This window comes from Neophocaena asiaeorientalis, unplaced genomic scaffold, assembly GCF_003031525.2.
Source record: "Neophocaena asiaeorientalis asiaeorientalis breed wild unplaced genomic scaffold, Neophocaena_asiaeorientalis_V1.1 scaffold398, whole genome shotgun sequence".
Classification (NCBI taxonomy): domain Eukaryota; kingdom Metazoa; phylum Chordata; class Mammalia; order Artiodactyla; family Phocoenidae; genus Neophocaena; species Neophocaena asiaeorientalis.
The window spans coordinates 690210-714745 of record NW_020173416.1 but is presented as its reverse complement, the minus strand read 5'-3'; the positions used below and the strand labels follow the sequence as shown (position 1 = coordinate 714745).

The window sequence follows — 24536 nt, the reverse complement described above, 5'->3', positions numbered from 1 at the left end:
ATACCCAAAAAAAAAAAAAAAAAAAAAAAGAATCACATTGATATTTTGTGGACAGAGCATCTGCATTATTTTAAGAAGTGTTTTGACCTCAGTGTGTACCATTTTTTAATCCTAAAAGTTTAGATGCTATATGTAATAACCGTGGAAAAAATCCAAGATATGTACAAATGTTGGGATCGCATGCCTGGCATTGACACATATTTGATGTAGAGAAACAATAGTATGGTACACTGGAAGGAACAAGAGGCTTTCAGTCAGAAACATGGGTGTGTGTCCTGGTCCTGAACTTGCTAGCTGTGTTACTTTTGGGAAGTCACTTAGCTTCTCAGAACTTTAGTTTTGTCAAGTGTGAAATGGGGAAATTGTGGAGGGATTGTGATGGTTTAGTAACCTAAGAGGTAATGTTACCTAGCGCAGTTCCTAGCATATAATCGGCATTCAGTGTACAGCAGTGGTTGTGTTAATAGTGGATATGGCTGTAGCCGTAGCAGCAGCAGTTTTTGGTACATGTCGATGGGAATGTCATAATAGATATATTTTCGTTTTAAGTGCATTAAGTAGGCTTTAAAAGACTGATGAATAAACAAAATGCATAATTGTAATAAGGAATATTCCTTCTTGATGACACCAGTGCTTTCATTTCTCATCTGTGACAGTACGCCTTTTCTGGTATCAGGTGCCTTGACATTGCAGATTATTAATCAAAACTTGAGCATTGTTCAAGTGAAGTTAAAGTTTTTAATTTCACTTTTTATTGACTTGTAGATGTAGGAAAATGAACAAATCATAAATGGGCAATTTGATGAACTGTCATAAAGTGAACAAGGTTAAGAAACAGACATAACCAGCCTCCCTGTGCCCTCTCCTTGCACCCTCTTCTGGTCACCTCACCCAACAGAACCGCTACCCTGACTTACAACATGGCAGCTTAGTTTTGTCTGTTAAACGTATGGAGTGGTTTATGAGGACTGTTTTACCTCAACAGAGGTCAGATTTCTGATGTTCTTTAAATGAATACCTCTCTTATTTTTCTAATGCTGGGTGTACAATGACATTTTGGTTTTTTATGTTTAAAGCGTGCTTGTTGTAGACAGAATGTGGCTGACTATTGCTGTTTTACCTAGCAATCTCTGCCTTTTAATTGGCTGCTTAGACCATTTAGAGGCAGACCTTGTTTTATTGCACTTTGCTTTATTGTGCTTCGCAGATACCGTGTCTTTTACAAATTGAAGGTTTTCGGCAACCCTACATCAGGCAAGACTATGGGCACCATTTTTTCCAACAGCATTTGCTCACTTTGTCACATTTTGGTAATTTCTGCAATATTTCAAACTTTTTCATTATTATATTTGTTATATGATCTGTGATCAGTAATCTTTGATGTTATTGTTGCAAAAAGGTTATGACTTGCTGAAGGCTCTAATGATGGTTAGCATTTTTTAGCAGGAAAGTATTTTTTTTTAATTTATTTGTTTAATTTATTTATTTTTGGCTGTGTTGGGTCTTCGTTGTTGCACGCAGGCTTTCTCCAGTTGCTGCGAGCAGGGCTGCTCTTTGTCGTGGTGCACGGGCTGCTCGTTGCGGTGGCTTCTCTTTTTGCAGAGCACGGGCTCTGGGTGCACGGGCTTCGGTAATTGTGGCTCACAGGCTCTAGAGTGCAGGCTCAGTAGTTGTGGCGCACGGGCTTAGTTGCTCCGTGGCATGTGGGATCTTCACGGACCGGGGCTCGAACCTGTGTCCCCTGCATTGGCAGGCGGATTCTTAACCACTGTGCCACCAGAGAAGTCCCTTCAGGTTTATTCTGATTGTTGCTTTTTGACTTTCTTGGATCTTCTGTCCTCTCACCGTTGTGGCCTCTCCCGTTGCAGAGCACAGGCTCTAGATGCGCAGGCTCAGCGGCCATGGCTCACGGACCCAGCCGCTCCGCGGCATGTGGGATCTTCCCGGACCGGGGCACGAACCCGTGTCCCCTGCATCGGCAGGCGGACTCTCAACCACTGCGCCACCAGGGAAGCCCCCTTCAGGTTTATTCTGATTGTTGCTTATTGACTTTCTTGGATCTTCTGTGCTAAATTTAGGAAATTCATGCCTGTTATTTCTTCAGGTATTTTTCCTCTTCCTCCTCCCATCCCCAATATGCATACTCTTTACTGGGACTCCACTTACGTGTGTGTTAGCCGCTTGATTCTGTCTCACAGTTAACTTTTTTCAGTATTTTCTCCTCTGTGTTTCATTTTGGATAGTTCCTATTACTATGTCTTTATAAACTTACGAATCTTTTCTTTTGCAGTGTCTGCTATTAATGACATCTCAGCCGCTCCACGGCATGTGGGATCTTCCCGGACCGGGACACGAACCCATGTCCCCTGCATCAGCAGGCGGACTCTCAACCCCTGCGCCACCAGGGAAGCCCCATCAGTGTGTTTTTCATCTTAGCTGCTGAATTTTTTATTCCTAGGAGTTACATTTGGATCTTCTTTATTTTCTATGTCTTTCCTTATCATGTTATTGGTGTTTCTTCGCAATTGATTATTCTCCTGGTTATGGGCCATAATTTCTTACTTTTTTGCATACCTTGTATTTTTTTATTGGATGCCAGACATTTAGGTTTATTCATCTCATTAGTAGAGTTCGTATCTCAGTTGTTAGGGAACATGCTTTGTCCTTTCCCCAATTCTGTTGGTTTATTCAATTACACCTCTGAGTTTCACCAGCTACCTTACTGTGTGTACTAGAAGGTTAGCTTAGATCAGCTATACAGTTGATCTAAATAGGTTTCTGAATTTTTAATGGGGTAAATTAATCTGTATGTGTTTCTTTAATCTGAAAATTATAGAACATGATCTAGCAATGCAGATATAGAGGTATTTATTTGTTATTGTTTTCCTTGTGGATAATTTGGACTTTGTTTTTATTCCAGGGTCAATTCCCAGATCACTTTCTGTACTTCCTGTCTCTGATTTTGTGAATGAGTGTTTATTACATAGTTAAGAATCTATATAAAAAAATGAGACTCATTTCCTTCAGATTCTCCAGTGTTTTGCTTTCATTCTCTTCCTACTGTCTCTAGTTTAACTTTGAAGCTCATCAGCAGTAGAGATGTGTTAGAATAACTAGCACTGCAGGCACATACACCGTTGTCTACCCAATCACAACCTGTGGAATTGACACCAGAGCCTCTCCCTCTTTATTTCTGGGGTTTTCATTTCTTCAGTCGTGGTTATTGTCAGTCTGCAGTGTAATTTGGCCTAGACTTAGAAGACTCATGATGAAAAGGCTGTAAATAGACTTGTATCTCAGAGCAAACAGTCTTTTATGCCTCTTTGTTTATTGAAAGCTTAGGACATTCCGCATCTCTTTGTGCTTATCTGTGCTCCTACATGCAGGCCAAGAGTCAACTGTGGTCTGCAGTACTGCAATGTTGCTAATGGCATGGCTGCGCGATAGGGAGTCCTACAGTTCATTTTAGAAACTTTAAATCAGAAACTTTTGAATAAACCTCAGGTGCATTATCAGAACCTTCACTTACAGGGAAAGCATATTGATCTTGAGATGTAAATACCCCTGTGGTTTTCGGGGAGTTTTCGTTTTTTCATTTATTCAGATTTATCCATCTGTCTTTCAGTCTGTCCGTCATCCATTCATCCGTTAAATATTTAGTGAGGTTTAAATGCATGCCAGGTATTGAACGAAGGATATAAAAATGACTCAAGCTTTGAAGGAGCTTCCAGTTTAGTAAAGGAGCAAGACACAGATAACTGTAATTCAGTGCACTGACAGCAGTAACAGAAATACATGCAGGGTTTAGTAATCTGGAAGAAAGTCTGGTAAGCTGCTTGATCTGGGAACAGCAGAGAAGGTTTCGGTTTTTTTCCTTTAATGAACACTACATTGATTGACACAGTTAAAGATAAAATTGTAACTATGCCTGCCATGAATCATACTACTTTTCTACCCATTTAGATTAGGTTACTGTGCTTTCTTTCTTTTTTCTTTTCATGTATCTTATATCCGCATATTTTTCTTCTTACTGCCGTTATACAACTTGGTTTCTGAAGTACACATTTTTCTCTTTGAAGAGTTTTTCAGAAGCTTAAAGAAGTGATCTAATTAATTAGTTGATTTGATCATTTTGCTGAGATCCTTCTTTAAGTTAGGTGCTGAGGGTATAAAGTGCTCATTCTCTGGAAGACATGTATACAGATAATTACAGTAGCAGTGAGATAAGTGCTGAAAGAGTTGGCTACACAGTCTTAGGTATGTAGTCTTCCTCCTAAATTGACTTTTATATTTTTCATTTATTGTTCATTTATATCTCAACTAAATCTTATATTTCGAGTTCTTAAGAGTTTTCTTGTTATTTGTTTTTGAGAGCTCTGCTTTTAGAATTAAAAGAATATCAGTGGATCTGTTTCTGTTGATCATTGAATCATTTATTCATTCAGTAAGTCAGTGATGATTTTTGTGCTCATAGAGTTTACTTACCTGCAAATCTATAATCATAATATTTAACTTACAGGGTGTTTGAGGATTAAATGAAATAATGCATTTATATAAATTTAGTTAAAATGATGATATATTATTGCTATGCATGTAACACCGCTAGGAGTTGTGGTGGATGCAAAGGAATATTTACAAGAAAGGAAAAAATTTACTTTTAGTGGGGATACAAAATATGTACTAGGAAATTAAAGAACTTCATGAAAACATGAGACAAATGTACCACCTTATGTATATTTTCTTAAGGTTAAGTAAGAGTAAATGCCAGATGAATTGTGCAGTTATTAGTAGTGAGAATTTAGAACAGGAAGAAAGCAGTGCCTGGAATGGTCATAGAATCGTCTGATAAAAGTGGGAATTTGAGCTGGGAGAGGTGGGGTTCAGATAAGTAGGACATCATAGTGTCTTAGAGCACAGGCTCTGGAAACAGACTGCCTGGCTTCAAATCCCAGCTGCAGCATTTTAGTTGTGAGACTTCGGACGAGTTACTAAGTAAACGTTTCTGTGTCTTTGTCTCCTCTACGGTAAAATGGGAAAGGATATTGTCTGTCTCTCAGGATTGCTGAATTTGTGTGTGTGTGTGTGTGTGTGTGTGTGTGTGTGTAATAGCTTAGAACTTTATAGTTCTCACACATTATAAGCATTTTATAAGTGTCAGCTATAGACTGGACAACGTTGGATAGCTTTATAGATGGTGTGTGAAATGTCCATTTAGTACAGGTCTGTAAGTAGGAATATGCAGGGATTTTTGAAGGGTGACAATGAGGAAATCAATCTTGCTGTGGCTTGGGATCTGCATGGGCATTATTTATGCTGCTTTATTTGGTGATATGAATAAAAAGGAGATAAAAAAACTCTTCTTTTCCTCTCTAATCCTTTTGTTCAAACTCTTAGCAGTACAACCTTATATATGGTCAGGGTTTATAATGTACATTGATACAATTCATGAACATTTTGGTATATTTCATTAGTTTTATAGCTGATAAATTCAGTTGTCATATACTTTTATCTTTGTCGTGGGTCTTGTTGTCTTGAAGTAACATGAAATAAGGGCCTTACCGTTATTCTCTCTGCTGGTTCTGGGTCAGTCTAAGTAACACAGAGCACAGAGTGAAATGGATTGGATTTCTCTCCTATTATCGATACATCCCTTTTGATAGTTGTGGACATGTTGTTTTGGGCCTACCCGGTGTGAAGGTATTCTTCATCGATTCTTATTTGACTCTTATACCTCAGATCTTTCAGTACCATCACATTTAATATGTATTCTCCCTCACTGACTGAAGTACTGGCAACCTCGAATATAAAGTTTGGTTGATTACCATAAATGAAAATTGTAATTCACCACTTTTAAGTTGAGCCCATTGTTTTTTTTAATTGATTTACCATGTTGTGTTAGTTTCAGGTGTATAGCAAAGTGACCATACATATATATATTCTTTTTCAGATTCTTTTTCCTTGTAGGTTATTACAAAATATTGAGTCTAGTTCCCTGTGCTATACAGTAGGTCCTTGTTGGTTATCTGTTTTATATGTAGTAGTGTGTATATGTTAATTCCAAACTCCTAATTTATCCTTCCCCCACCTTTCCCCTTTAGTAACCATAAGTTTGTTTTCTATGTCTGTGGGGCTATTTCTGTTTTGTAAATAAGTTCGTTTATATCATTATCATCCACATATAAGTGATATTATATGATATTTGTCTTTGTCTGGCTTACTGCACTTAGTATGATAATCTCTAGGTCCATCCATCCAAATAATGTGTGCTGCAAATCACATCATTTCATTCTTTTTTATGGCTGAGTAATATTCCATTTTGTGTGTGTGTGTATGTGTGTGTGTGTGTGTGTGTGTGTGTGTGTGTGTGTATACACACACACACACACACACCACATCTTTATCCATTCATCTGTTGATGGACATTTAGGTTGCATCTTGTCTTGGCTATTGTAAATAGTGCTGCAGTGACCATTGGGGTGCATGTATCTTTTTGACTTACGGTTTTCTTCAGATATATGCCCAGGAGTGGGATTGCTGGATCATATGGTAGAGCTGTTTTTAGATTTTTTTTTTTTTGCGGTACGCGGGCCTCTCACTGTTGTGGCCTCTCCTGTTGTGGAGCACAGGCTCGGGACGCACAGGCTCAGCGGCCATGGCTTATGGGCCCAGCCGCTCTGCGGCATGTGGGATCTTCTCGGACCGGGGCACGAACCCGTGTCCCCTGCATCGGCAGGCGGACTCTCAACCACTGCGCCACCAGGGGAGCCCTATTTTTAGATATTTGAGGCCCCTGAACACTGTTCCCCATAGTGGCTGTACCAATTTACATTCCCGCCAATAGTGTAGGAGGGTTCCTTTTTCTCAACACCCTCTCCAGCATTTATTATTTGTAGACTTTTTGATGGTGGCCATTCTGACCAGAGTGAGGTGATACCTCATTTTTGTTTTGATATGCATTTCTCTAATGATTAGGGATGCTGAGTATTTTTTCATGTGTCTTTTGGCCATCTGTATGTCCTTTGCAGAAATGTCTATTTAGATCTTGTGCCCATTTTTTGATTGGGTTTTTTGTTTTTGTTTTTGAGCTATATGAGCTGTTTGTGTATTTTGGAAATTAATCCCTGTCAGTGGCATCATTTGCAAATATTTTTTCCCATTCTGTAGGTTGTCTTTTTGTTTTGTTTATGGTTTCCTTTGCTGTGTAAAAGCTTTTGAGTTTAATTAGGTCCCATTTTAAAAAGTTTTGTTTTTATTTCCATTGCTGTAGGAGATGGATCCAAAATTGCTGTGATTTATGTCAAAGAGTGTTCTGCCTATGTTTTCCTCTAGGAGTTTTATAGTATTCGGTCTTACATTTAGGTCTTTAATTAATTTTGAATTTATTCTTGTATATGGTGTTAGGGAATGTCCTAATTTCATTCTTTCTCATATAGCTGTCTAGTTTCCCCAGCACCACTTATTGAAGAGGCTGTCCTTTCTTCATTGTAAATTCCTGCCTCCTTTGTTGTAGATTAATTGACCATGGGTGCATAGGTTAATTTTTGAAGACCGTATTTTCCATAGGTACAGCATTATAAATATGAAAATCATCAGAAAAATAAATAAAAATGGAAAAGGTACATTTATACATATTTGTTATATGTATAACACCAAATGCTGAATGGAAAACGTATTATTAAATTAGTATTAAATTAAAATTATTATTATTTTTTAAAATATTGTTTTCTTATTTAATGCAATGATGGGTTTTAGAGAATTCAAATGATATTTTTACTGAGATAGCAAGACCATATCTTAATTCAAATGATTCTTTGATGGTGAAATGAAACAATATAAGGAAATATTTAAAAATTATAGTTGATTTAAAATATTATATTAGTTTCAGGCATACAACATAGTAATTCAGTGTTTTTATAGATTATAATCCACTTAAAGTTACTATAAAATATTGGCTAAATTCCCTATCTGTACAATATATCCATATATCTTATTTATTACATAAAGTGGTTATGTAATAAATAGTAGTAGTTTGTACCTTTTAATCCTCTACCCCTATCTTGCCTCTGCAAAAGAAATCCAAAACAATATTGCAATGATTTATGTTAAGGAGTGTCCTGCCTATGTTTTATTCTAAGAGTTTTATGGTTTCCAGTCTTACATTTAGGTCTTCAATCCATTTTGCATTTTTCTTTGTATATGGTGTGAAAAAATGTTCTAATTTTATTCTTTTACATGTAGCTGTCCAGTTTTCCCAGCACTACTTATTGAAGAGTCTGTCTTTTTCCCATTGTATATTCTTGCCTCCTTTGTCGAAGTTTAATTGACCATATGTGTGTGGGCCTATTTCTGGACTCTCTGTTGTGTTCTGTGGATCTTTGTGTCTGTTTTTGTGCCAGTGCCATACTGTTTTGATTACTGTAGCTTTATAGTATAGTCTGAAGTCAGGGAGCAAGATACCTCCAGCTTTGTTCTTTTTTCTCAAGATTGCTTTGGCTATTCAGGGTCTTTTTTGGTTCCATATCAATTTTAGGATTATTTGTTCTAGTTCTGTAAAAAACGTCATGGGTATTTTGATAGGAATTGCATTAAATCTGTAGATTGCTTTGGATAATATGGACATTTTAACAGTATTAATTCTTCTAATACATAAACATGGGATACCTTTCCTTTCTTGTTATCATCTTCAATTTTCTTCATCAGTGTTTTATAGTTTTCAGAGTGTACATCTTTCACTTCCTTGGTTAAGTTTATTTATTAGGTGTTTATTCTTTTTGGTGAAATTTAAACAGAATTGTCTTCTTGCTTTCTCTTATAGTTCATTATTAGTGTATAGAAGAGTAACAGATTTCTGTCTATTAATTTTGTGTCCTGCAACTTTACTGAATTCATTCGTTAGTTCTAATAGTTTTTCTGGTGGAGACTTTAGGCTTTTCTATATGTGTATCATGTCATCTTCAAATAGTGGCAATTTTACTTCTTCCCTTCCATTTTGGATGCCTTTTATTTCTTTTTCTTGTCTGGATGATCTGTCCATTGATGTAAGTGATGGGTTAAATTCCCCTACTGTTACTGTATTATTGTTAATTTCTCCCTTTATGTCTGTTAATACTTGCTCTATATATTTAGGTGCTCCCTTGTTAGGTGCATATATGTTTACACATGTTATATCCTCTTCTTCGATTGACCCTTTTATTATTATGTGGTGCCCTTCTTTGTCTTTTTGTTATAGACTTCATTTTAAAGCCTACTTTGTCTGATAAGAATTTGCTACACCAGCTTTCCTTTTGTTTCCGTTTACATGGAATATCTTTTTCCATTCTCTCCCTTTCAGTCTGTGTGCATCTTTAGCTCTGAAGTCTCTTGCAGGCAACATATAGGTATGTCTTTTTTTTTCTATCCAGTCACCCTATATCTTTTTCTTTTGAAACCATTTAAAAAATTGAGGTATAGTTAATTTACAATGTTGTGTTAGCTTCAGGTGTACAGCACAGTGATTGTTTAGCTACATATGTATATTCTTTTTAAGATTCTTTTCCATTATAGGTTATTACCAGATATCAAATATAGTTCCCTCTCCTATACAGTAGGTCCTTGTTGCTTCACTCTGTATCTTTAGATTGGAGCATTTGGTCCATTGACAATTAAAGTGACTACTGATAGGTATACCCTTAGTGCCATTTTGTTACTTGTTTTCTGGTTGTTTTTTATAGTTCTTCTCTGTTCTTTTCTTCTTTTAGTCTATTCCCTTTAGCGTTATAATTGTGTTCCTTTCTCTCTAGATTTTGTGTATCTGTTGTAGGTTTTTGATTTGTAGTTACCCTGGGGTTCATATATGTTGACCTATAGCTATATCTACTTTTTTTCAAACTGGTAGTCATTTAAGTTCAGACACATTCCAAAAGATCTACGTTTTTTCATCCCCTCTCCATGTTTTGTGCTTTTGAGGTCGTATTTTATATCTCAGTTTCTAAGTAAGTAAGTCCCACTGATTTTCAATACAGTTAAGGGGACTTGTCTTCCTGGTGTGGGACCGCAGGGCTGGGTTGTCTAACATGTATCTCAAATCCCTCATTCCCTAGGGAGGATCCCTGACTCTCTGATATCCCCTTCCTCTTCTGTGTCCCCTTCTAGGGACACAGGTTCTGACCTGATCTCTTCTCCCTTCCTGCCCACCTCTGTGTGAATCTGTTTTTACAGCCTTGGTTGTAAATAGAAGCGACTTTTTTCTAGTCTCCAGGGTGTTTTCAGCTAGAGTTGCTCCACCTGTAGATGTATAGATGTGTTTTTGATTAGTTCGTAGGGCAGGTGAGCTCAGCACCTTACTCCTCTGCCATCTTGATTTCCCCAGTCATAAAAATTATTATATAAATGTTTTGTTTGATTTTTTAAAGATGTTATTCATTTTAGCTTATTCTTATTTAAGTATAAGCTGTTGAAACTGGGTTTGAGAATGCCTTTTTTTCCCTAGTGACTTTCCTTGTAGTGAGGATAGGTATTCTTCATTTTTCTGAGGACCTTCAGTGTCTCTTCTTCAAAATTATTCATTTGTTCAAGGGGCGGGTGATAGTGGTAGTGGTATTGGGGAGGAATTTTCATATCATTGATGTCTCTATTCATCCTTTGCCCCTTGTTTTGTTGACATTAAACACCTATGTGAATAGCGTCCTTTCTCAATTATTTATAACTAACTTTTCTGGAAATTTCTTCAGTGGTTCTCTGTTGGAGTTTGTGCCTTTCCCTTAAACTTTAATGATTTTACGACTAGTTTTCCTTAGAAATAATCAAATCATCCTTTGCTCATGGTTAAATATTTATTTTCAAAGTTGATTGTAAGCATTTGGGAGAGAGATGATGCCTTGTGGAAAATGTTACTTATTACTACCTTGTAAATCAGCTCCTCAAATTCTCTTGTTACTATTTGTTGCATTGGCCAGGTGCCTTATGCCCGGTATGATGTCAGCAGAGTTTATTGCCATTGTTAGGCATTTGTAAGTATAATCATTGATATGATTCTTAATATGGTGTTACTATCTATCATAAAGTAGATCTTGAAATGACAGTCAGTCACATATGTCCTGTATTTCACTACACATGAAAAACCTTCTTGGTGGCATTAATAATATTGATGCTTTTTATGATGGATGAACTTTTACTGTATACGAGGTACGGTTCTGAAGGCTTTATATGTTCTAATTTGATCCTTCCCCAATTTAGATTCTTATTCCTATTTCACTAATGAGGAAATTGAAGCACAGGCATATTGGATAGCTTGGTCAAGATTACGTGTTTCTGCAGGGTGGTATCACAGTTCTGACACAGAGGTTAGACTTCTAAGAGCACGCTCTAGTTATTCTGGATTAGAATTCAAGAAAACATTGCTCTAGTCCCATCTTTATTTTGGGCACATAATATTACAGTATTTACTAATAGATGAGGCAGCTGGGTCCCAGAGATTAAATTAGTGGAGGAGAAGTCAGATCTTAGTGTGGTGGGTTTTTTTTTTGTTTTTTTGTTTTTTTTACTCTTGTTTCTCTTTTACACATTGCTAACATTTGAGAATACTGGTAAGTTTCAGGATATCTTATTAGCTGATTCTGTATTTTCTAAGTCACTTATTAATGAAATTGAATCCCATTGAGCTGGAGGAGAACTATGATGTCTTTAAATTTTTTCTTTCAAACTTGGTGTTCTGAGTGATAGCTAGCTTTTTAATTGGTTTCCCCTTGAGTTTCTGATCAAGTTTGACTGATTCAGTGATGGTAATCACATGTAGTTATACACGTAGGCCCAAATTATTATTATTTTTTGTCCTATCTTTTCCAGAACATTTTCTTCTATGCTAAATAACAGAAATAAATATAACTTCACATCTTAAAACCAGTGCATGAAAGGTGGCAATTAGTAGTAATACGCTGTCTGTTTAGCCTTTTGTTTCCAAGGCATAGAACACGAATAAAAGAACTTTTTGTAAGCTTATTCCTGATAAAATTTTTTTGAAATAAAACATTTATATTTAGTGGGGGAAATAATTGGTGAGAGAATAGTTGAACATAATAGAACTTGTTATAGTCATTCCTTTTCTGCTGACAGATAAATGTAACCTTCAGATGAGACTGGCAAAGCTTATTGTTTGCCATAAAACAATGAGCAGGGCTCTAATATAAAGAATCCTCAAATTAAGCAAAAGCAGCCATTATTTTGTAAAGAGATAATTTAAGTTTACCATGTACTTCGATTTTTTAGTGGGGATATGCATTTAATTTCTAAGTCTTCCCTAGCAAAATAGAAACAAGAGAAGAAAAAGGTGAAATAAAGAGTATGTAAAGGGCTTCCCTGGTGGCACAGTAGTTGGGAGTCCTCCTGCCGATGCGGGGGACACGGGTTCGTGTCCCAGTCCGGGAAGATCCCATATGCCGCGGAGCGGCTGGGCCCGTGAGCCGTGGCCGCTGAGCCTGCGCATCCGGAGCCTGTGCTCCGCAACGGGAGAGGCCACAACAGTGAGAGGCCCACGTACCGCAAAAAAAAAAAAAAAAAAAGTATGTAAATGTTATTTGGTGTTTATAGAACTTTAGATTCAAAGGGTAAGTTTTGCAACTAACCAAACTTTCTAAAGTTCTTTAGAAGGAACAGTTGTGTTTTCTAGGTTTTTTTAACCACATTTTCACCTAATCCACTTAGTGATTAATTTACATGGGTAATATTTTTGTTGGGAACAGAATTAATGAAAACGTTTTCCTCTGAATTTTATTAAGCATTCCATCATTCTGTTTACCTTATGAAAGAATAAGTAGCTAAAATATGGGTATATTAAAGATGGTAATGATAGAACTAATCTATTATTTTGAAGTGTAAAAAATGGTCAGATTTTGGAAAATATGTATTCTGAAATCACTTTTCCCCCATAAGTGTAATATGACATGTTAAATAATCTAGATTGTAGCTGTATACCATCACCAGTATAGCTTGCTCTTTCATCGGGATAATAATCTATATCAGGAAAGTGTTCTTGTTCTCACTGTCAGATCTACAGGTTCCATATAAATATACCTCCTTGACGTATCTGTAAGTCCTTTTATTGCTCTATTCCAATTTTGAATTTTTGTGATACTCGTGAGATCACTCTAAAAAAACCTTTGCTGTGCTGTCAGTTAATTAATTCCGTTGCCACATTATTTTAGAGCCTGCTAAATGTCAGGCACTATTTTAGCTTTGAGGATATGCAATAGTCAAAACAAGCAAAAATTCTGCCCTTAAGAAACTCATGAAAGAATGCTCAACGTCATTAATCATTAGAGAAGTGCAAGTCAAAATGGCAATGACATATCACCCCACACCAGTCAGAATGGCCATCATTAAAAAATCTACAAACAATAAATGCTGGAGAGGGTGTAGAGAAAAGGGAACCCTCTTGCACTATTGGTGGGAATGTAAATTGATACAGCCACTATGGAGAACAGTATGGAGGTTCCTTAAAAAAACTAGAAATAGAACTGCCGTACGACCCAGCAATTCCACTACTGGGCGTATACCCTGAGAAAACCATAATTCAAAAAGAGTCATGTACCACAATGTTCACTGCAGTACTATTTACAATAGCCAGGAGATGGAAGCAACCTAAGTGTCCATCGACAGATGAATGGATAAAGAAGATGTGGCACATATATACAATGAGATATTACTCAGCCATAAAAAGAAACGAAATTGAGTTATTTGTAGTGAGGTGGGTGGACCTAGAATCTGTCATACAGAGTGAAGTAAGTCAGAAAGAGAAAAAACAAATGCCGTATGCTAACACATGTATATGGAATCTAAAAAAGAAAAAGTTTTCATGAAGAACCTAGGGGCAGGATGGGAATAAAGATGCAGATCTACTAGAGAATGGACTTGAGGACACGGGGAGGGGGAAGGGTAAGCTGGAAAAAAGTGAGAGAGTGGCATGGACATATATACACTACCAAATGTAAATTAATTTTTTATGTAAGTTTTGATGTTGAAGCCATATTTGGTAGAATTTAGGTTCATGAGACTAGTACTAGTGATCTAATGGTGTCGAGATTGGTTTTATATCTCAGTTTAAATGTGTCCTTCAGATATGCATGTAAAAGGTCCTTATTGGGTGGTCTGAATTAAGATTTGGGAAGGTTCATATTGCCCTCTACCTGCTGTGCACAATGTAACTGGTACCTCTGTCTAACCTGGTGGCCATCTACTAGCCAGAAGGGTAAGCTTCGGATTCTGACTGTTGAGCTGTGTTTGAATCCTTAGCTCTGTCATTTATTGACTTTATGAGGAGGGGCAAGTTAACCCGGGCCTCAGTGTTCTCATTATAATGCGAGGAAGATAATATCACCTACGTTAGGTAAGACTAAATTAGGTATTACATATTACAAGCATTTCATCCTGTCTGGTCCGTAGTGAGAGATCAATAAATAGTAAAGATTATGCTATTGCTGACCGTTCCTTTTATATTACTACTAGTATTCTTATCATTAAATCAGCGGCGATCAGCACATTTAGAAACATGTTGAAACGTTTAGTTGTGCTGTGCCTTGAAAATGCAGCAAAAATGCATCATTAACTTGGGACTCTATTAGGCCTACTTTTTGGAGTGAGCCTCAGAGCAGAACTTGTCTTTAATGTGTGTTTTGATAAAAATAGGCATGTTTTCTTACCCATTTCTGTTTACTGAAGCTTGACAAAGTTTTACAATTTTCTGGTCTTCAAATACCAAATAAATGTTATTTTGCTGAGAGACTCACACCATTACTAATCTTTTTAGTAACGATCCTTGTATCTAATACGTACTTGGTATAGAAGATACAAATCTCAACTTGTGATAACGTTTTTCTTAATTTTTTGGAAAACATTTTGCGTAGCTTGTGGAACCGTGTCTGCTTTAATCGAAAAGGCAGGAATAGTTTGGTGTGTTATTTTTTTCCCTGGTTCCTCAGTCCATTGGTACAATTTATTTTCATGTTGGAAGAGTGAGCATTATTATCATCATGGTATCCAAATGTTTTCTTTTCTACTTTTCAGTGATCTGTGGTAAAAGATGAGATACTGATGTGGAAGAAAATAAAATAGTTTTTACTTGGTGACAAATGAAGTAGTGTGACAGGGGCACCCGTAGTGAACACTGTAATCGTCTGCATGACTCTGCAGTTTTAACCTGTGAACTCACAGGCCTTCAAAAATGTATCTCTGGTACAGTTTGCTAGGACATTACATGCTAGCTAAAAAGCAGGTAAAATACTGTGTTTTAAAAATATGATGTAATACATTTCTTATTGTGAACATCTAATGGGGAACTTTGAATTCGGATACTTTGCACCAATGATAATGACTTTAAAGGGGATGCTGTTGGTAGATGAATTAGCCCTGCTCATTTCCAGATCTTTTTAGCTTCTCTTTTCCTTGTAACCCGCCCCGCCAGGTGGCCTTCTGTTCCCTTTTACGTGAAGACTAATCTCTTTAGTCACATAATTTCTAAACGCTTATGAAGTACTTTTTGTGCAAGGCATGTTTCATAACTTAGTAAGATAAGAAATTGCAAAGCATAACCTCATAATGTACAAAAGTGCAGCCCTTTCTCTGGGGCTATGATAAATTCTCGGAAGTGCTACTGTTGATTCTCAAATATGAGATAAGATATTTTATTGAACTGTAAAAACAAAGCAATTGAAATTTGTTTTTAGAATTTTTGTCTTCATTCTTAATTCAGGATGTTTCTGTTGTTTTCATGGATTTAGGGAATATTAGGACTACAAGGTACGTTAGAGGTAATGTTTGAAGTGCTTCACTTTAGAAAGTCATGTGCGAAAGACTGCGTAGATGGTTAACAGATGGATGCATTTATGTTTCCCTTGTCTCCTGGTGCGTAGCACATTGCTCTGCTGTGTTACTCTACTGTCTTTACCTGACTCTTCCTTTTTAATTTATTCTTAATTCCATCCAGTGAGGACTTGTCTTTTCCTCTTAGACTCTCCTTCTGTCATTTGTTAGTGATATTTTTTTACCTGCAGAATTATTTCTTCACTGTGGCTATTACCTGTCCTCTAGGTCGAGGCTGTCCAATATAGGAGCCACCAGCTACATGCGGCTATTTAAATTTTAAATAAAACTAATTAAAATGAAATAATATTAAAGGTTTCTTTCTTCATATCAGTGTCACATTTCAAGTGGTTAATATAGGTACATGTAGCTTAGTGGTTATTGTATTGGAAAGCACAGTTAGAGAACATTTCTGTGATCACAGCAAGTTAGATTATAAGCTTTTTGAGGGCAAGGGACCATTTATGTTAGCATTAAGAACATAAAATTTGGACTTTTGATAAGTATTTTAGAATGTGTGAATGAAAACATACACATACCATCCTTTCATTTTTTCTGTTTTTTTTTTTTTGCGGTACGCGGGCCTCTCACTGTTGTGGCCTCTCCCGTTGCGGAGCACAGGCTCCGGACGCGCAGGCTCAGCGGCCATGGCTCACGGGCCCAGCCGCTCCGCGGCATGTGGGATCTTCCCGGACTGGGGCACGAACCCGTGTCCCCTGCATCGGCAGGCGGACTCTCAACCACTGCGCCACCAGGGAAGCCCCATCCTTTAGTTTTTTGCCAAATTTTTTGTTTTGAATTTTTCTTTTCTTTTGAACCATTTTATGATCAAAGAGAAATCAGCAGTTTGGTATTTTTAATTTACATATTGTATATGATATGTATCATGTACCACTTATCATACCATAAACAGGAATCTTGTAAGTTTCAGGTTATAGGGATACTTTTGCATCATGTTCCTTGTGTTGCCAGCCATTGAGGTAATGGTATTTTAAATACTTATGCTTTTTTTTTTTTAATTTTAAGTTATGACAGTGACTCCTTGATGATCATTCCTTGGCATGAACATAAACACCGAGATAAAGATTGGTGTGAGGAGTTGGAGTGCAGGTAAGAAAGAGCCAGCGTGAAAGCTCTTCATTTCTTTGTGGGTTGGATGAATAGAAGGCCCTGTGCAGGTGGTGTTGGTGGATGGTCATTTATTTGATGGTGGCCCTGCTTGAGAGTTTGAGTGAAGTTTTTTTAAAAACTTGACTTTACTCAAGGTATGTTAAAAATGCTTTTAATGGAAAAATGTTAAATGCTCCAAAGGAATTATTCTACAAGTGGTCCTTGTAGAACAACTCTTTTCATTTTGGGGTATTCCTTTTTACTCTTTGACATATACAGGTATATTTTTCGTAGTTGTTTTTATGATATGTGTGCAATTTTGTTCTTGGTTCAGTTTTAATTTTCACTTTTATACGACTTAGCCATGGAAAGCCTCAGAACATGGAGGCATCAGGTCCCACAGAAGGGGGTGGGAGATGAGGTGTGGGGCTGCAATTCCTGATGAGGAGCATTGGAACCCCTTTATCCCGCACTCCTCAAAGTCTGGTGAATGCTCCCTGCTCGTTTTACATTTGATATGAATCATCTTATGCCTTTGGATTTTTTTAAAACTGTGTGTATGAACTATCTGTCTGATAAATGTTAAATAAAAGCCCTAACCAGTAGTACGGTCATTGCAAGTGAAAAATTTTTTTAACTTTTTATTTTGTATTGGAGTTGAGCCGATTAACAGTGTCGTGATAGTTTCAGGTGCACAGCAAGGCGACTCAGCCATACGTATACGTGTATCCGTTCTCCCCCAGACTCCCCGCCCAGCCAGGCTGCCACATAACATTGAGCAGAGTTCCCTGTGCTGTACCGTAGGTCCTTGCTGGATATCCATTTTAAATATAGCAGTGTGTACATGTCAATCCCAAACTCCTTAACTATCCCTTCCTCCACCCTTCCTCCCCACCCCGTAACCATAAGTTCATTCTCTAAGTCTGTGAGTCTGTTTCTGTTATGTAAATATGTTCATTTGTATCATTTCTTTTTAGATTCTACATATAAGTGATATCATACGATATTTCTCTTTCTCTGTCTGACTTAACTTCACTCAGTATGACAATCTCTAGGTCCATTCATGTTGCTGCAAATGGCTGAGTAATATTCCATTGTATATATGTACCACATCTTCTTTATCCATTCCTCTGTCGATGGACATTTAGGTTACTTCCATGGCTTGGCTATTGTAAACAGTGCTGCAGTGAACATTGGGGTGCATGTATCCTTTTGGACCATGTTTTTCTCCAGATACATGCCCAGGAATGGGATTGCAGGGTCATATGGTAGCTCTATTTTTAGTGTTTTAAGGAACCTCCATACTGTTCTCCATAGTGGCTGTACCAATTTACACTCTCACCAACGGTGTAGGAGGGTTCCCTTCTCTCAACAACCTCTTCAGCATTTACTGTTTGTGGATTTTTTGATGATACCCATTTTGACTGGTGTGAGGTGATATATCATTATAGTTCTGGTTTGCATTTCTCTACTCGTTAGCGATGTTGAACATCTTTTCTTGTGCCTCTTGGCCATCTCTATGTCTTCCTTGGAAAAATGTCTATTTAGATCTTCTGCCCATTTTTTGATTGGGTAGTTTGTTTTGATGAGATTTAGCCACATGAGCTGTTTGTAGATTTTGGAGACTAATCTGTTCTCGGTCACATCATTTGCAAATATTTCCTCCCAACCTGTGGGTTGTCTTTTCATTTTGTTTATGGTTTCCTTTGCTGTGCAAAAGGTTTTGAGTTTAATTAGGTCCCACTTGTTTATTTTTGTTTTTATTTCCATTACTCTGGGAGACAGATCAGAAAAGGTATTGTATTGCTACGATTTATGGCAGAGAGTGTTCTGCCTATGTTTTCCTCTGGGAGTTTTATAGTGTCTGGTCTCACATTTAGGTCTTTAATCCACTTTTGAGCTTATTTTTGTGTATGGTGTTAAAGAATGATCTAATTTCATTTTTTACATGTAGCCATCCAGTTTTCCCATTTGTTGAAGAGACTGCCCACCATTGTATAGTCTTGCCTCCTCTGTCATAGATTAATTGACCACAGGTGCCCAGGTTTATTTCTGGGCTTCTGTCATGTTCCAGTGATCTATAGTTCTGTTTTTGTACCATACTATTTTGATGACTATAGCTTTGTAGTATAGTCTGAAGTCCGGGAGCCTGATTCCTCCAGCTCCATTTTTCTTTCTCAAGATTGCTTTGGCTATTTGGAGTATTTTGTGTCTCCATACAGATTTTAAGATTTTTTTGTTCTACTTCTGTGAAAAATGCCATTGCTAATTTTGATAGAAATTGCAGTGAATCTGTAGATTGCCTTGGGTAGTATAGTCATTTTGACAATATTTATTCTTCCAATCCAAGAACATGGTATATCTTTCCATCTGTTTGTGTTTTCTTCGATTTCTTTCATTAGCGTCTTATAGTTTTCGGAGTACAGGTCTTTTGTCTCCTTAGGTAGGTTTATTCCTAGGTATTTTATTCTTTTTGTTGGCAGTGGTAAATGGGAGTGTTTCCTTAATTTCTCTTCTGATTTTTCATTGTTAGTATATAGGAATGCAAGAGACTTCTGTGCATTAATTTTGTAGCCTGCAACTTTACCAGTTTCATTGATGAGCTCTAGTAGTTTTCTGGTGGCATCTTTAGGATTCTCTATGTATAGTATCATGTCATCTGCAAACAGTGACAGTTTAACTTCTTCTTTTCCAATTTGGATTCCTTTTATTTCTTTTTTCCTCTCATTGTCATAGCTAGGACTTCCAAAACTGTGTTGAATAAAAGTAGTGATTGTGGGCATCCTTGTCTTGTTCCTGATCTTAGAGGAAATGCTTTCAGCTTTTCACCATTGAGTATGATGCTAGCTGTAGGTTTGTCGTATATGGCCTTTATTATGTTGTGGTAGGTTCCCTCTGTGCCCACTTTCTGGAGAGTTTTTATTATAAATAGTTGTTGAATTTTGTCAGAAATCTTTTCTGCATCTATTGAGATGATCATATGATTTTTATTCTTCAATTTGTTGATGTGGTGTATTAGGCTGATTGATTTGCAGATATTGAAAAATCCTTGCATCCCTGGGATAAATCCCACTTGATCATGGTGTATAATCCTTTTAATGTATTGTTGGATTTGAATTGCTAGTATTTTGTTGAGGATTTTTGCATCTATGTTCATCAGAGTTATTGGCCTGTAATTTTCTTTTTTAGTGGTATCTTTGTCTGGTTTTTGTATCAGGATGATGGTGGCCTCATAGAATGAGTTTGGAAGCTTTCCTGCAAGTGAAATTTGGAAGCTTTCTTCATGTTAGCACTAATGTTGGCAGTTTCCCTTCATTTTGTATCTTTCACTTTTGATATCTGAGTTAATAGAATATGTAACTCTTAGTTACCTTTTTCTCTCCGATGGCTTTTATTGTAACAGCAATTGAATGTCCTGCTGTGTTTTTGCTATTATTTGCTTTTAAAAAATATTTTTTGAAAATTTTTATTAAAGTTGTATATAGTTGCAAATAGATTACACGTTTAAAAGTTTCTGCAAATCTTGTTTAAAAAAAAAGCAACAACCAAAACCCATACTTCTTTGTTCCCCATCCTTATATCCTGCTCTCCAGGAGTAACTACTTTCACTTCTTTTAAAGGATTGTTCTGCTATTTACTCCAATCTCTGAGTAACATAATTGTTAGCTACCCCTTGAATTTTTTAGTTCTGGCCATTATCTGTGGACTTGCTTCAGTGGAAGATAATGGTTTAGTTTCTTTTTACTCCATATACTCCGTTCCTCCTTGAGTGTTTATGTGACCCCCTCGCCCCTTTAAAAATCTTCTACTGTCATTTCAGTAGAGTTTCAGGAAAAAGTGGAGCTTAATGCATGGTATGTATCAGCCCTATTTAACTAGAAGTCTACAATTACCAGTTGTAATGAGAGATAGAGGATGGATATAAGTTGGAAAAGGTGGGAGGTTGATGCCAGTGGATATGGCGGAGGGAAGGTGTGTGATCCTGTTGCCCACAGTTCTCTCAGTTTAAGATGGTGCTTTTGACAGAGTAGCCCTGTTCCTTCTCCTGATGCTTCCCAGTTCTCCTTAGCCTGTGCCTTTTTATGATGCTAACAAGGAGATGAAAGGAGTAAGGGCATTTCTTCTCAGACCAAGCACAGCAAGCTAAGTTGTAAGCAAAACTTGCTGCGCTGGAACTCCTAAAACTATAAAAACGAAAAGCTAGGAAACGTTTGACAGAAGAAAAGATGCTTTTGAAGATGATACAAACTCTCCCAGGACATTTCTTTTTTTAATCCATTGATTTTATTGCCTCCCCCACCTCCCCCGACGATTATTTCCACCCTGTACCCCTATATCTGGCAACCACCAGACTTTCTGTATCTACAAGGGTGGTTATAGGATATCTCGTGGCCTTTTCATTTACAGTTGAACCTTGAACAGCGCAGGGGTTAGGGGTGCCGACCCTCTGTGAACTCAAAGGTTTGCCTGTCATTTATAATCGGCCCTCCCTCCATAGCCATTGTTCCCCATCCGTGGATTCAGCCACCCACAGATGGCGTAGTACTACGGTATTTACTTTTAAAAAAAACCTGTATGTGAGTGAACCCACAGTGTTCAAACCCATGTTGTTCAAGGGTCTACTGTAATTAATTCTGTCCTCTGCTAGATTCAAGAATACTGGAGGAAGAAAAACATGCAGCCTCTGTACTCATGAAGTATATAACCTAGCAGGAAAGGTGCTGCTGCTCTAAATTACCAGTGTGATGCGTGTTTTGAAAGAGAAGTGCAGGGGCCACTGGGAGCACATAATAGGGAGACCTAAACTTGGTGGAGGTCAAGGAGGTTTTCCCTGGGAAGTGGTATGAAATCTGAGACTTGAAGGATGAATAGGATTTAGCTTAGCAGAGGGTGAGTTTGGCAAATGAGGGGAGGGAGTGTTCTAAGCAGAGGGAAGACCATTTGAAAGGCTCAAGGTGAGGTCCCCTTTAAGGACTGAAAATAAGACCTGGATTGTTGAAGTATACAGGACAAAAGTGACATTGGAATCAAGGTGAGGCTAGAATATTTTAAGACAGATGACAAGCTATAAAAGGAGGCATGGGGATGATATAATCATGTTTCTGTTTTATAAAAGACTGTATTACCTCGCGATATCGTGAATTCGGTTTTTTGTTTTTTGGTTTTTTGCGGTACACGGGCCGCTCACTGTTGTGGCCTCTCCCATTGTGGAGCACAGGCTCCGGACGCGTGGGCTCAGCGGCCATGGCTCACGGGCCCAGCCACTCTGCAGCATGTGGGATCTTCCCGGACCGGGGCACGAACCCATGTTCCCCCTGCATCGGCAGGCGGACTCTCAACCACTGCGCCACCAGGGAAGCCCGTGAATTCGGTTTTGATGTTGTTGCATTTGAAATGCCTGAGAAACATCTAAGAGCATATAGAAGGACGATTTTGGAGCTTTCAGGTGAAGTCTGGGTTAGGTGTAAAAATATGGTGGTCAATTTATATTGTAGCATTGAAGGGGAGACCTAGAGAGAGTATAGTGAGAAGACAGGAGAGCTGGAGAATTTGGAAGAGCTAGTACTTAATGGTCAGCTGGAGGAGGATATTCTAGCAAAGAAGACTGAAAAGGAGCAGCCAGAAAGATGGGACCTGTATAGCTGGACAGTATGGCACGACAGTATGACATGCTGGAACGAAAGACAAGCATGTTTCTAGAAGGAGAAAATGGTTACATTCTGTGAAACAGCGCTGAGGGAAATAGATAAGGACTGAAGAAAGTATCAAAGGAACTCAAAGTTGCTTATGGGTATTTTTTCCCCGAAATGGGAAGATTTCAGGGGAAGGGATGTGACTTTCATGTGGCAGTGATGGGGAAGAATCACTGTGGTCAGAATGTTAATGACGGTTGTGAGTCTAGTTAAGTAAAGGACTACCAGTTGTAAGCACAGTAGGTTGTCTAAGTCATGTTGATTAAACACCCAAATATTTGTCAGCTTTGGGTCTGGTCATATATTATAAGTGCTAGTAATTCCAATGGAAATAATACCTGTAAGTAAAAATTAAGTACCTGCTCCGGGCCAGACAGCGTTCTCTGCGTACTTTATCTATATTATTTTGAATATTCTTGCATGGTATTATTCCCACTTTTGATATGAGTAAAATGAATCTTTGATGAGTTTTAACTAATTTATGCAAGGTTTCACAGCTTTCAGTGACGGAATTGCACCTCAGTTCTGACTCTGAAGCCCATTGCCTTGTAATAGTAATAATTATACCACTTGTCGTTTACTGACTCACTTTAGATGAATCAATATCCCTAAGGGATATTTTATTTATTCTTTACTTATTGATTTATTTTTTTAGTTCTTAACCATTGAAGGCAATTGGCCAGGATTGTCCTCGTAAAAACTCCTCATAATTTGTGATCCCTGTGATGTTTTCCCCGGGTATCTTCCTCTTGATGTTGTTTCTTTTTCACTCTTGATGGCACGTAGTATAGAGTAATTCCTTATTTTGCAAATTTCAGTGCATTACTATGTTGCTGATACCTACTGAAGTTATATTATCAACAAAAATAAGGTATATTTCCTCTTATTTTTATGAATGTGGAAAACAAGACTTCTTAATTTATATTTGGATCAGAATCACCTGGGGGTGTTTTTACTAAACTAGGCCTGGCTGGCATCACAGGTCATTGTGACTTAGGAGACCTGTGGCAGTTACCCAGCCATGTGCATTTTAAAGCTACCCTGGGTGATTCTGATTTTATTTAATACTTATTTGATTGATTTGTGGCATAGTTTTTTTGATTTATTATCTATTCTGATTTTTTTTAATTGTGAAAACTAATAGGAGACTAAATTAAGCATCCCCCAAATTTCCCATTTATCTTGTAAGTGCACAGATATATATAGGAAAACACACATAAACACACCCACCCACACATACGTACATACATACTGCAGTCTCAGTAACTGCTCTCTCCACATCTCTGTCTCTGTCTCCCTTTCACAAAATTATAATTTCCCCTAGCATTTCAGTCAGTTATTAATTGTACTTTTTGTGCTTTGCAGAATGCTGATTGAGCCGAGTCTCCCAGATGAAAGTGAGTTCTTGTACGCTGCACAGCCTGAGTTGCTGAGGTACAGGACATCCCAGCTTACAGTAGAGAACGTTATGGACTGGTATCAGAGCAGAGCGGAGGAAATAGAGCATTATGCTCTGCAGGTGAGGCCGGCAGTGCTGTGTCAGATCCTTAGCGTTCAGTGCATGTTTTGGCTGCTGACAGCAGTGCCAGGGATCCTGTATATATTAATAGTTTGCAAGGGATGAAATGAAAATTTTTTATTACTTTCATTCATTTATTCTTTGCTTCAGAAGCATTTGTGGTTTTTTTTTTTTTGATTCCTAAAGAGCAAATACATATAACAAAAGCTGTTCAAAACCTTTCTTTAAAATGTAAGCTACAAAATATGTACATACTGATCCAGATGTTATATACATGCTTAATAGGCTTAATACCATTTTAAGTCGAAAGATTGTATCAACATAGAAATGCTTGATTAGTCCCCTGTTACATTGCATGAATGCAGTGGATTGTTATTTTGCTT

The 24536-nt window shown here is 37.5% G+C and overlaps 1 protein-coding gene across 2 annotated transcripts in view; it reads left to right on the top strand.

Annotated features, from left to right (window-relative positions):
- NBAS (NBAS subunit of NRZ tethering complex) overlaps positions 1-24536 on the top strand; it is a 332635-nt gene that overhangs the window by 102206 nt on the left and 205893 nt on the right. For both annotated transcript variants that reach the window (XM_024747243.1, XM_024747242.1), the window contains 2 exons: positions 16858-16941; positions 24000-24153. In XM_024747243.1, coding sequence (XP_024603011.1) covers positions 16858-16941; positions 24000-24153 — 238 coding nt within the window. The remainder of the gene's footprint in view (positions 1-16857; positions 16942-23999; positions 24154-24536) is intronic.